The 14,023-nt window shown below is 34.2% G+C and overlaps 1 protein-coding gene across 2 annotated transcripts in view; it reads left to right on the plus strand.

The window, feature by feature from the left end:
- The window catches only part of GRB14 (growth factor receptor bound protein 14), a 127,522-nt gene extending 114,569 nt beyond the window's left edge, over positions 1–12,953 (plus strand). For both annotated transcript variants that reach the window (XM_032755553.2, XM_032755554.2), the window contains 6 exons: positions 3,086–3,166; positions 7,894–8,010; positions 8,101–8,173; positions 8,289–8,376; positions 10,854–10,947; positions 12,189–12,953. In XM_032755553.2, coding sequence (XP_032611444.1) covers positions 3,086–3,166; positions 7,894–8,010; positions 8,101–8,173; positions 8,289–8,376; positions 10,854–10,947; positions 12,189–12,335 — 600 coding nt within the window. In that variant the 3' untranslated portion in view covers positions 12,336–12,953. The remainder of the gene's footprint in view (positions 1–3,085; positions 3,167–7,893; positions 8,011–8,100; positions 8,174–8,288; positions 8,377–10,853; positions 10,948–12,188) is intronic.
- Positions 12,954–14,023: the final 1,070 nt, after the last annotated feature.

Consider the following 14,023-nt stretch of genomic DNA (forward strand, 5'->3'; position numbering starts at 1 on the left):
GTTTCAGGCAATGACAAATCACTAGGTCCATAGTGAATATAAGATGTTATAGATTATAGGATGCAATTGAATTTATAGATGTTAAATTTTGAAATGCACATCTAAAAATGGGTGAAATACACTAAAAGCTTCCTTTAATTCTTCCATTTCAATGAGGCTTATTTCCTGGAAGAATGTTCCCTTCTCACTATTTTTTCTCATCTTACTGTTCTTAAGGCATCTTTCAGTCACAGATTCCCAGTTCAAAGATGCTTCATTGTGTTGGTTTTCTATGACTGCTGTTACAAATTACCACCAGGGTAGTGACTTAAAGCAACATAAATTTATTGTTCTTTAGTTCAGAAGCCTGAAATGAGTCTTACTGGATTAAATGAAGGTGTTGGCAGAGCTGCATTTCTTACTGAAGGCTCTAGAGGAGAATCCAGTTACCTTGTCTTTTGGCAGCCTTTAAAATCCGCCCAGACATCTTGTCTGGGGGCCCTTTCAAACATCTTCAAAGCCAACACTGTCACACCAAGTATTTCTCACACTGCCATCTCCCTGGTACTGCCTCTTCTGCCTCTCCCTTCCACTTATTAAGGCCCCTTGTGATTACACTGGGCCCACATGGATAATCCAGGATCATCACCCCACCTTACAATCAGCTGATTGACAACCTTAATTCCCTTTTTCCATGTAGCTTAAGATAGGCTCAGGAGATTAGGATATGGACATCTTTGGGGGACCATTATTCTACCTACCACATCCATGTTTCCTGTTTATTTCAATAATGGCAAAGCTTTTCCAGATGAGGCTGAAGAGAGAAGGAGGCATCTGTGAGGCCCTTTATCTGGAACCTGTGGGAACCCAAACAGGAAAGAGATACGATATGATCTCTTTTACACTATAAAATATCCAGATCACAGGAAGCCAGGGCTTGCTCCACGTCTCACAACACAGACACACTTGTGGCATTCTAATGGTGGAGTGAGTTGGCTTCCCTGGCAACTTCTTGTCAGCAGGGCTCCTCCTGTTGGATCCCCCTGGCTGGTGCAGCTGGGCTCACCTGATGGTAGAAGTGTCTCTAACACCTACTTTGTTTTCTTTTGTTGTCTACTGTGTTATTTCCAGCGTTTACCATTGTACTTAGTGGGAATGAACAAGAAGATATTATCTTGGCTGAACTGGGAGTGCCCTCTTTTTTCATCACACACCACTTGTTAGATGCGGCCTCCCACCAAGAATTTGGCCACTTGTTTTATTCTTATGTCCTTTTTTTTTTATAGATACATAAAGTCTTCATATGGATCAGATGGAGACTCTCTTTTTCTCTTTGGATAAATTCTAATTACATATAGAATTATAGAATATCTGAGACTTAGAAAATGGGAGATTTTCTCATGTGTAATGTCCTAGTTACATGTTGTCTCTTTTCCTTCCCTTCCATTAGAACTCTGCAAGGTCCTCTCTAACATATTTTGGTCCCTTATCTGCCCCTCCATAGGATGGGGAAATGTTAAGGTGACCCCCGCCCTACCTCTTGTCCAGAGTTAAATGCCTGCTAAAGACCTCCAGCGGCACAGAGGCAACTACCTAACACTGCAGGTGCCAGGGACAATGTATCTTTGAAGAAAATAGACTTATTAGTAGGTAGCTGGCTTTTCAATGCAGATAAATAAAAGGTGGCCAAGCAGCATGTTTCTTGTGAAAGTGTTGGTTTGAGGTTATTATTCTCCAAAATGAATTTGACTAGGAATTAAGCTCCTCTGCCTTCTTTTTAAAGCTATTGTAGGTTTAGAGTTGATTTGAAATAAATTTCATTAGGTCCCATTAATGTCAATCAAACCTTAAATTAAAAAATAATTTTTAGAAGTTGGGAAATAATTGGATAAGAAGTCAACACAGAGAATTTTAAATGAGTGTGGGTTTGCATTCATGTTAAAAGCAAAATCTTGAAAACAGTGACTCCTCTAGACCCCCTCTGATTTTTTTTTTTTTTTTCCTAATTACCAAATACATCCATTGTGCTAGAATTGCTTTTAAAGGAATAGTCTTTAGTAGAAAAACAGCTCTGCTGGAATGTTTAAATAGAATTTATCCTTCGGGTAAGATTTGATTCCATGGTGTCTATTTAATCTTTTATATAAAACCTAACTTTTAAGTTCATTATGGCTCTATGAAATGGATAGAATTGCAGAATATAGGGGAAAAAAGGCTGTTTATTCCATTGTTTTCTTTTTCTTTTTCTTTTTTTTTTTTTAACAAAGTGGCTTAAACCTAAAGGAGGTTAGCTTCCAAATTCAGATGTGGAAACCTCCAGGACAAGTTTGGTTTTGGCAGTTGGCATTCTTACTGTTTTTCAAACTCATAATCCAGTTATAATCCAGACCTGTTTTCAAATTCTGTCCTGCCAGCTCAATCCATATGATGCTGCCTCCTGAAAGTAAAGACACTGAAATTCTTATCTTCTACCACTTACATTGTACCTTGAAACCTTTCATTTGAAATCAGCTTGATTCGTCACTATTTTGGTTTCCAGGAATTTGAAGTAAAAAATTAATAATGGCATTAATAGTTTTGAAATAAGGATGGTATATTGTCAATAATTTTCAACATAGGGCCATGTTTATGGATTTACCAAAGAGGGAAAGTAAATCATTAGTCATTCATCAGAGAGGTACAATAAATTTTGCACAGTGTTGCTTAGGATGTGTGTGAAGTTTCTGGAATCTTTGTACCAGAAAGCACATCATCCTTCCCAAGTGAGTTTTTTTTATCATGAGGCAGTGTACTACTCCAGATAGTTGTGGTACAATTTGGTGCTAAGAATAATGAGTAGAAATGTCAGCTCTTGAACTCTTTTCTGGTGAGCTGGACCTTAAGTTGTAGGTCTAAGGAAAAGACTTCAGTTGTCTTTTTAAATGTATTATTGCAGGGCACTAAAAGTTTATCTTTCAAAATTTTGGTTGCTTTACTTGTTTGCTTTTTTGTTTTTATATTTATATTGTATAAATATAATATTTACATATTGACGAAAGTGTTGAATTTCATAAATTATCAGAGTAGTAAAAGTGGTGGGAATGTGTTTTATTTATTTATTCTGCAGTATGGCATGCAGCTGTACCAGAATTATATGCATCCATATCAAGGTAGAAGTGGCTGCAGTTCGCAGAGCATATCACCTATGGTAAGGACCAAATTTTTGAGCCTGTGTTTTAATTTACATTTACATTATATTAATTTAAATTGCACTACATAACAGTATCTTATTGTTGGTTAAGTAACTCTTTGGCACCATTCTAGTATAATGTTACATTGAATTTTTTATTCTTGGATTTTATTTGCTTGCAATCTATGTGATAAAATCATATCATACATAAAGTATTTAATAAAATATATAATAGTATATGTTAAAGTTTTAAATATTTGAAAGAATTATGTGTCTTTCTGTGTCATTATAACATTTGAAGATTAGATCTTAAAAATATAATTTATAGAACATATTCCTTGGCATTGTAGATTATGTTTTGTTAATTATTGGTTTTGATTGTGGTTTCATTTTTTATTTTAATACCGATTCTGGGATTATCACAATCTAGTATGAAGATGCCAGTGATTTGGAATTTTAAAAGCTACAGTATACACATGTGAGCTCTTTTGCATTCCGGCTTTCTAACAATAATTTTTTTAAGTTCCAGGTCCTTTAAAAGCAGACTGCTTTCCAGGAAACCCAAAAACTGCAAGCCAAAATATAGGTCATGTGTTACATTAACTCTAGCACTGCTTTTCAGACTTATACTAAATGTAATTTGGATATTTATTTGCAGACACACACAGACACATGTTTTTCCTTCTTTAGGATCTAATTTTAATTTTGTGTGCATTAATGTAAGAAATGTATTTCTGAACTTAAGATTTATGTTCTGCTATTTTTGCTGCACTCCTTAAGATAGGGTATATTAGGAATTCAGATGTATGCACAGGTGTTGCAAATCAGTTAATGTGCATTTTTTTAATCTACATTTTCACTTAGGTTAAAAATATGCTCTTCATGGATGTGACCAGGGAAGGTGCATTTATCCCACATGTAATATAGTAGATGAAATGCTCAGTTCTAGGAATGAAGCATGAAATAATGTTGATTATGAAACCCGATAGACTATATAGAAAAAGAACTCCAATTTTGTAGTTACATCACTTTAAGTTATGGAAGAATAACTTTTCATCTTTGTATGGTATTACTTTTAAGCCCTAAAATAAGAAACTAAGGAGCACAGTGAATTTTTATAAAAGCTATCATGTTAAGATGAATATTTTTACATTTTTTCAGCTTACTCTTATCTTTCAATTCATATGTATATAAAAATAATAATGAATTTTATTATATTAATCCTTTCCTAAACTCCTCCAAATTTCTTTTAGAGTCCAAAATTATTAGGATGAACATGTTAGTAGCAGCCAAATATTTGGAGGCAATTATTTAGTGTCCTCTTAATCATAGGAAAAATGGTTATAAACAAAGTTCTTCCTATTCTCATCACTATCAGCATACATGTATGGTATTACCCTTGTCTTTTTCCATTGAAAGTGATGCTGCTGTTGATCAAGATGTGGATGACAGTTTAGTTAGTGTGGATTTCCTTGTTCAGTGCCAGGTAAAGGAAGAGATACTCCTTGAGTGAGTTTGGTTGGGAATAGCAGTTGGAGGATGCAGGTGCCTGTGTGGTAAAGACCTATCCTGTCTGGCAGTTGTCCTAATCAGACACAGTAGTATGTGAGAATTACATCTTTAATATTATTAATTTACGTGAAGGAAACTTAGAATCTGTTTTGGGAAGTAGTTGTGTTGACTTTGGTGTCTGTATAAAATCTCACTTTTCCGGATTATTTGGGAAGAATCAGGGGCCTAAAAGATGCCAGTACTCTTTACCAGCCTTTGTTGCTTTTCATCCAGGGACTATTTTCATTGATTAATATATAAGTTTTTAGTATACATTTTAGTATAAAACTTTAGTTATATTTTTAAAGGAACAATATTATTTTCTTTCTTTTCCTAACTTTTCCAGGTATACATTTTGAGAAAGGAAATGAGAAAAAAAATTCTCAAACCATAATGAACATCTTAGCCATATAAAGGATGTAACAGCCACCCCATCAGCCTTTGAAGTGAGAATCAATCAGCAGCAGACATTTCAGGAAGCCAAATATATTTGGTCCTTTTTAGGAAAAACAAAGGATTCATTTAAAGGAGCATTTATCAATATTGCCCTGGCTGGAGTGAGGGAACGGAGGGTTGGGGAAGGCGAGTCTGCTCAAGCTCTTTTTATGCTGCACTTTTGACCTGAGGATTGACATTCTAAACTGCAATTTGTTCACCGTATTTCCCACTCTAGAACCCTACACTAGACATAGCTGTTACTGCTTTTACCATAAGCTGCCTGTGTGACTTTGGTCAAGTCACTGGTATCCTGTGGTGTAAAATGAGGGTGATGGTTGTATAATCTAGAAACCATTACATTTCTGATGTCTGTAGCTTTGTATAAAGCAAATGAGAGAATAATATCTGAAGAAATTGTGTGCCCTCTTGCTAATGATGGCACTGTAAGTTTATCTAAATCCTTCAAATGGGATGATACTCGTTGTCACCTAGCCAAACTTCCTGAAAAACCATTTTATGTGTAGCCTCACTAAGAATGAGTAGATGTGGTCTCAAAGTGTGGGCTGGATAATCCAGGGTATACCCAGACCTATTTTTTTTAAAAAAAGAAAGTCATGCCATTAAAATCATGGACCCCTTTTTTAGGGCCTTCCGTGTTCATCTCCTAAGAAGGAAGAGCTAGAAAAGGGGAGAAGTGTTGGAGAAATATAACCAATTCTGAATGTTATCAACATTGCTTTTCTATGTGAAAGAAATTGATCTGAAAATGACCTTTTGAGTTTGTCAGACTCTGCTTTACTTCCATTTCTTTGTCCACCAATGGTAATCTATTAATTTTTCATCTACTACCCGCCATTCAGCAGAAAACATTTGCTATAGTCCTGTGTTTTCCCTTAACCTAGTTAATGTAGCAAATGAAAACGTTCCTTATTTGTAGTGTCATCTTCTTATGTATGTCAAGTAAATAGGGAACACAGGATCTCGTTTTATTTCCTGGCCTGCTATACTAGAGGGAGAAAAATAGGACAACTGATTATGTTTATTTTTTTCTTAATATAATGGTATTTTTATGTTGCCAGGGAGTTGAGATTACAGAACCTACCTTGGCATGTAAAGGGAGAGATATTATAAGGATAAAGCTATTATGATTGAAGGAGCTTACTCTGTGGTTTGGGCAGGTGGATGCTTTTCATTAATGTCAGCAAAGCACAAGTATATCCGACTGGTCTACAGACCTGCACAGAAGATCACGGGGTGAGAAGGGCAAACTAAGGTGTGACAGCAAATAGGGATTACAGAGACAGCAGCTGTGTGGAAACAGCAGCTGTCAGTTATAAAGGCTCCTGTAACAAATGAAAGATTGCATGCCAGATCTTTAGAAATATAGATGAACCATAATAAGATTGTAGGCCACTACAGCATAGTTTGAAGAGAAAATTACAAATGCTAATAAAGTGGGATATGTGATGCAGTGATAAAGGAGTCCTATAGTTGTCTGTGGATAAGGTTTTGTTTGAAGCCTACATTTGACTCTAGTCTATGTAACCAAGCCAGGTATAGCTGAATCTACATAAAGAGAGATAAAATGCTTTTAAGCCAGGGGGCCCCAGATGCAGTCTGGCTAGTAATTTACTATTATAACTCCACTTTGGGTTTTGCCCTTCTATTAATTAGTAGAAAATAACTGTTACTGTCCATGGGTGTTTTTAATTTTTTTCTTTTGGAGAATTTTATTTCCTTCTTGATGTTGTATGAACTGAGTGGGATTCTTGACTAGAGATTTCGACAATGGTCTTTCTTAGGATTCATGACTTGTTGTGGGGTGGCATACTTGTTAAAAGATGGTTGTAAAGTAGAGCCCCAAACAAACAGAAAAAGAAGATCTGGGTTTTGCATATTTTACTTTCAACTCAAAGAATATAAATACAAGAAGTAATTAGCAAAAACAATGACTTTATCATTTTTTTAAACTAAGTTTCTTTAAAGTTGCCCTCTATCAGTTCTTATTCAGGCTTATTTTTGCAGCCCTCATGTGGCCAAGTGTGTTCTCACAAGATGAAAATGTGTTCATATGTTAAATCATGGAAATTTTAAGATTATGGAATTATCAGGATTATTCTTTCACTAAATTTTATTTTTTAAGTAAGGTGAAAGTTGATTTGATAAACTTTTAAAATACATATTCTAGTTTGCTCCATTATAAAACTCATTAAAAATAATGAGTATTATTTCTCAAGAGATGTATGTCAATCTAAGTTATAACTTTTGGGTATCTTGAATCTTAAAAACTAGTTGCTTCATAAGTAGATGGATTTGACATTTAATTGATGACTGGTGGATCTCAAAGCTTAATGGAGAGATCAATTCAGAGACAATGTATCTTTCTAACCAGAGGAAGAGCTATTCCTTTCTAAATGGAAGTTTTCCCGTTTTACTAGAGAACGTGAAAAGATGTTTGTTTTAGAAGAAAGACATACTTTAAAAGCTTTTAATCTGTTTATTCAACACTTCAGTTACCTTAACAAATTACCATTTAGCTTTTTTAACAAAAATATTTTTAGCGCCTTTATATCTTGAATATGTATTTTCACTTTAAATATTCCGCTAGCCACTTTGGGCACCACCTTCTAGAATGGAAATGTACTGCCAGAAAAACACTGAGAGAAAAACACTGAAATTGAAAAACACTTTCAATTTATTTGAAAGATAACTTTCAAAGAATATTTTCATAACTCAAATGTGTTTCTTTTTTCCAGAGAAGTGTATCAGAGAATTCCCTGGTAGCAATGGACTTCTCAGGCCAGAAAAGCAGAGTTATAGAAAATCCCACCGAAGCCCTTTCAGTTGCAGTTGAAGAAGGACTCGCTTGGAGGGTACAAGTAGCTTCACATTCTTCAAAATATTTATGATTTCGGTTTGTTTCACCTAAAAACTTGAGATTTGTTTTCCCCTTCCTTGCTCAGAAAAAAGGATGTTTACGCCTGGGCACTCACGGTAGCCCCACTGCCTCTTCACAGAGCTCTGCCACAAACATGGGTATGTCTGTTCATAGTCATTGCCACTGAGTAGACGGATCGACGTGAAAAGGACATGTAATGAAATTGCAATCATCTCAAACAAAGCTTTGCATTCATCCTTCTTATTTCTTTAGCTATCCACCGGTCCCAGCCATGGTTTCACCACAAAATTTCTAGAGATGAGGCTCAGCGATTGATTATTCAGCAAGGACTTGTAGATGGGTAAGTTTGGTATTTTTAATTTTGAGTACTTGTGAATTGGATTTCTCCTATAAGCAGTAATTATTTATTCCATAGCCACAGAGAGTTCTTGATTTGGTCTTATCATAAAACAGAAGTGACATTGTTCTATAAATGAGGTTGTCATTGTATTCTCACAGTATCTATATTATACCTGGTACATACTGTGTGTCTGGTATTTGTATATAAATGAACAAATAATGGAATAGAATATCTTGTTCTTAACCAGTGATCACTAATATTACCCATTATGTGCTGATTCTAGCATCTCAGATATCAATTGATGGGGGAAAAATGAACTTGTTGTTAAGTGTCAATATTTTGATTTGAACATATGATTTCAAAGTATGGTTTATATTATGACATTATGTCAAATGTTGTATTTTTTTAGGTATGATGCAACGTGTATTAAGTAAAAAGCTGTTTCTTATGTGTTTTGAACACTTATTTTTTTTTTTTGTTTACATCCCTATTGTCCTTTCTCTAAATTTTAACATCTTAAAGTAATATAAACCTGTGAAAAGAGTACCTTTCAACTGTTTCTCGTGTTGTCTTTTAGTGGGGTACCATGGAATACAAAAGAGAAATATAAAATGTATTATGAAAGATTTATAATGTGAAGAATTTTATTTTTCTGAAATTACTCAGTGTTTCAGATACTTTCTATAATACTGGCTGAATTCCCTTTCCAAATTCAGTACAAATGAGGGAGGTTGTATTGTGGTTTAGATGAGTAATGAAATCATTATCAATTTAAACAAGTGGTGATGGGATCTTTTATCTTCAAAAGTTGGCTTAAGATAATGACAAGGTTTCAAGGTGATTTAATACTGAAATTTGGATAAAAATGCTTCTTCATATGGAAGATTATTAATAGGAAGTCAGCATTTCCCCAGACTGTAAATAAGATGTTTTAATATGTTTCTTTTCATGGAATGCAGTCTTTTTGGATATAAATTTGAACAATCAGTAGAATTACAATCTGATGAAACCAAGAAAATAAATGAGTCACAAAGAATTATTAAAATGTTTTGAAAGATTTTAATTTTCTTTATTTCTGAGCCCAGTATTTATAAAGTGAGTGAAATGATCGTATAAAAAATGATAATATCTTATTTTTAATATTTTTGGTATTCTTTTGGAGAGATGTGATGGTGCCAAGTGATCCACTAGGTGGTAGTGGTGATCTACTTGGGAATGGGAGGAGAATTACAGCTTGATTTACCAGTGAAACACCCTTTTGTCCCATTTCCCAGTGATGTAATGTCGGAATCTCATGCGGTGCAAATGAAATGGATAACCTCGTCAGACATCTGTGATGCTTTAAATTTGGCTGCCTCTTTGCCCAGGCACAGTGAGATTCATATTGGATTCACCAGTGGGGATCATTTACACAGTGTATTTACCAGCAATTAATACAAAACTGGTTTTGCATTGCACTGCCAGTAAATAAGAATCCACTTCTGGCAGCATTTTTCTCTTAGGCCATTAGAGGCCATGTCTTGTTTTTCTAGCCTGACATTATAGAGGCTTTTCTGCTGCATTCTTCAAGGTTAAAATATGTGTTGTTTGGATGATTTTTTTTTACTTAAAGCATTTTGCTTAAACATTTAATAAATAATTTCAAGATTTTTTTAAAACAATATATTCATTTCTTTCTTGCTATTGTGTATGTAACAGTTGAAACCAGAATCAAAAGAAAGGGTATCCAGTATAGAAGAGGGGGTTATAATAAAATAAAATTTCAGGCCAGGCATGGTGGCTCATGCCTGTAATCCCAGCACTCTGGGAGGCCGAGGCAGGCAGATCACTTGAGGTCTGGAGTTTGAAACCAGCCAGGCCAATAAGGTGAAACTCTGTCTCTGCTAAAAATGCAAAAAATAGCTGGGCATGGTGGCATGTGCCTGTAGTCCCAGTTACCTGGGAGGCTGAGGTGGGAGAATTGCTTGAACCCTGGAGACGGAGATTGCAGTGAGCTGAGAGCACTCCAGCCTGGGCGACAGAGCGGGACTCAGTTTCAAAAGAAAAAAAAAATTCATTCTAAATTCTTAGCTTCTTTCAAAACTAAACATGACCCAGAAGGTAAAATAACAATATGCAAATGCCTTAATCTTTAGGCAAAATAATTACATGTGAATACCCAGTTTCCCAGTGCAAAGAGAACATGGCACCAATTGTTGATGCAGACCTGGCCGTGTATTGTTTATTGTGATCAAACAATCTGACAAATGGGTTGTGTATTTAGCCTATTAAAATTACAGTAGCACTGACGACAGCTTTGTAGTACAGATTATGTTATACCATATTGATTGCCAAGTTGGATAATCCCACCCATTGAATACATAGTAAAGGAGTCCCCAGCTACATTTATGCATACACTTCTTGGATTTATTAACACTATAGTTCTATGAAATCTATGAGTAAATATAGAAACATTGAAATTCCTTCTCTCTCTTTAGAGTTTTCTTGGTACGGGATAGTCAGAGTAACCCCAAAACTTTCGTACTGTCAATGAGTCATGGACAAAAAATAAAGCACTTTCAAATTATACCAGTAAGTAATTTGTGATTTCACATTCGTATATTAGAAATGATCTTAATGCATAAGCTTTTGATCTTAATGCATAAGCTTTTGGAAACTTTGGTTTTCTTTTGGTCTTTTTATTAAATATAATTTGGGAGCTTGTGCTTTGACTAGAGTTAACTTTGGCAGAAATGATTTTATGAGCCTGAATTAATATAAGAAATACAGGAATTGTAAAAATTAAATTTTCCTTTTTCTATGAAATATGACTTAGCAATATTGTATAGACCCCATGCCACCTATTGTTAAAAGGGCACTAAAGCTTCTTTCTCCTGAATTCTACTAACGGCTCTTTAGAAACCATTACTTTAAAGCCCTTTCTCCTCTCTTCTCTCAAAAATGTTTTTTTTGTTTTGTTTTGTTTTTAATGGCTGTGGCTAGAAACAGAGATTCAATGGAACTGGTGAAGACTTCTGAACACATTTTTAAAAGTTCTGTGATTCGGCTTCTCTGTGGCACACAACTTGCTCTGGGACTTCTGTTGCCTCTGCTGCTGTCTGTCTGTGTGGGTGTGCATGTATGTTTGTGGTGTGTATAGTATATTGGAACTGAATGGTGTGGAATGAAGATTCAGTCTTTTTGGAAAGGTATTCCATAATATTGCTAAATTACTAGTGCGTCCTTTTGAATCGCCTCTTTTTGGAGTTATCCAAAGGCTACATAAAGTATCCTCCCTGCTTCTTTTATTTTGTGATCAATGTCCCCAGCAAATATGAATTGTTTAGTACCAGAAGACTTCACTGATTAAAAAAAAAGACAACTGACAGAATGACATTCCATTAGCATAATATGTGATTGCTTCAGAATAAATCTACTGATAAATTTATGTAAATATTCATTTTTCTAAGTAGACAACATTTGAAAAAGGAATTAATTTCTCAAGTGGGAGCATCAAAATCTTTTACTTTTACTCTGAATATTGTAGATTTCTTAGATTGATTCAAAATATTCATACTGTCTTTACTAACAGAATGCTGGGAGAATTAGAACTAGATGAAGTAGAGTAGCAATGCTTATCAGGGATCAGCTGATATTTCTTTTAAATGCAAGTGATGTTAAAAAAACAAGTAGATATGCCATAACATTCTTTTCACTGTCTTTTAGTTTTATAAACTTGGCAGTTTTGGCATGTGGGATAGTCTGCAATCGAATATGATTGTCCTTCTGTGTAATTTATCCTCTTTACTTATTTGTTGCTTTTCCTTCTGCAGGTAGAAGATGATGGTGAAATGTTCCACACGCTGGATGATGGCCACACAAGATTTACAGATCTAATACAGCTGGTGGAGTTCTATCAACTCAATAAGGGCGTTCTTCCTTGCAAGTTGAAACATTATTGTGCTAGGATTGCTCTCTAGACAAACCAGAAGTGACTTATTAAACTATCGAAGAAAAAGGACTCAAGAAAAATAATAAAAGACCATAAATAAGGGTGAAAACGTTACCATGTGAAAAGAATGTATTTTACCTGCAAGTTACAAAAAAATAGTTTGTGGATTGCAAATAAGCAAAGACTTGGATTGACTTTACATTCTTCATTTAAAATTTGTTAGTTAAAATTAAACCTTAGAAAAAAAATGACTTGGTGTGTTCTTGTGTGATTTTTACATTACTGTAATATTTTCTTCAAATATGCATATTTAAAACATGTCTCTCTTATTTACTATATGGCAACATCAGAATTCTGAAACACAAAATATGAAATAAATTGGGGGTCAGAAATAATTATTTGTGCACTAAATTTTAATTATACTATTTTTAATGTTCAGAAATATGATAATAACTTATCAATTAAAAGAAACTATCCACGACCTGTTAATGAAACTAAAAACTATTTTGAATTATACATTTTCTGGGCTTATGATCATCTTAAAATGAAATCATATTTTGAGATAGTAGCTTTAAACCATTTTGAAATATGTTGATTTTTTCCAGGTAATTTAAAAATATTATTAAATAGTTAATTATAAAATTTATACTGGTATTGTACCCATTAGTGGCGTATTGTTCATTGTATTTTCTTCCATTCATTTAATGACTGGCTAGTACTACTTGTTTTTAAAGAAGTAATTGTAATGTAGAAGAGATGTATGTAATTTGCACACACCTTCTCATGGTATATAATCTATGACAATGTGACATTGTTACTTTAACATTTCACACTTGCCCCATTCTCTAACTTTCAGAACACTCTTTAGATCTTTTCACTAATAGTTCATTAACCAAATCAATATAGGTGAAATCAAAGATTCACAGTCTATAAGGACACTAATAGGGAAATCCCTGTTTTTCTCTCTTTGCCTTCCCCCTTTTCAGTTTCTTACCGGGCAACGAAAAGAAGGAAGCCAAAGATTTTGAAACTTGAAATACTAACCTTCCTTATCACTTCTTTGAGACCATCTGGGAATCGTTTTTAGATTCTATGATTCTTTTGTTCCCATTTTTTTGTAGGAAGGATTTTACTTGTTCCTAAAAAAAGAGGAACAAAACATCAAATAAACATTACAATTATACTAACTATTGGCCATCACCTCTAACTGACCTTTATGACAACATTGCGAAAAAGATTTTTAAAGCAATATTCATAAATGCATACTTTAGTTTTAAATGAAAGCTGTATATTTTTTGGCGACAAAGCATATGAAAGCATTCATGAAATGCTAATAAAATAATAACTGAAAAAGAATTATTTATTGAATTTTTAAAAATTTAACTTACTTTTAGCTAATGTAAGCCTAATTGCTAAGACACTGAAACTTAGAACGTTAATCTGATGTTATAAAATACTGGTCTGGTTTCCACAAAGGCTTGGAAGGCACACAGGACTTCTAAGTAGAACAGCATGAGTAAACACACTTGCCTCTTTCAACCTCTCAGAATGGCCTTGAGTATTTCTGATTTAATTTTGATTTTTAAAAAGACTTTGTGTTTTGAATTTGAATACATCTTCTCAGGTTGTCACCCAGTTTAAACAGACAGTATCACAAAACGTACTATTTTGAATACCAAACTCTTGGAAATTGGCCAATTTGTGCTTATCTTTGTG

Source organism: Hylobates moloch, unplaced genomic scaffold (genome assembly GCF_009828535.3).
Source record: "Hylobates moloch isolate HMO894 unplaced genomic scaffold, HMol_V3 SCAFFOLD_1, whole genome shotgun sequence".
NCBI lineage: Eukaryota > Metazoa > Chordata > Mammalia > Primates > Hylobatidae > Hylobates > Hylobates moloch.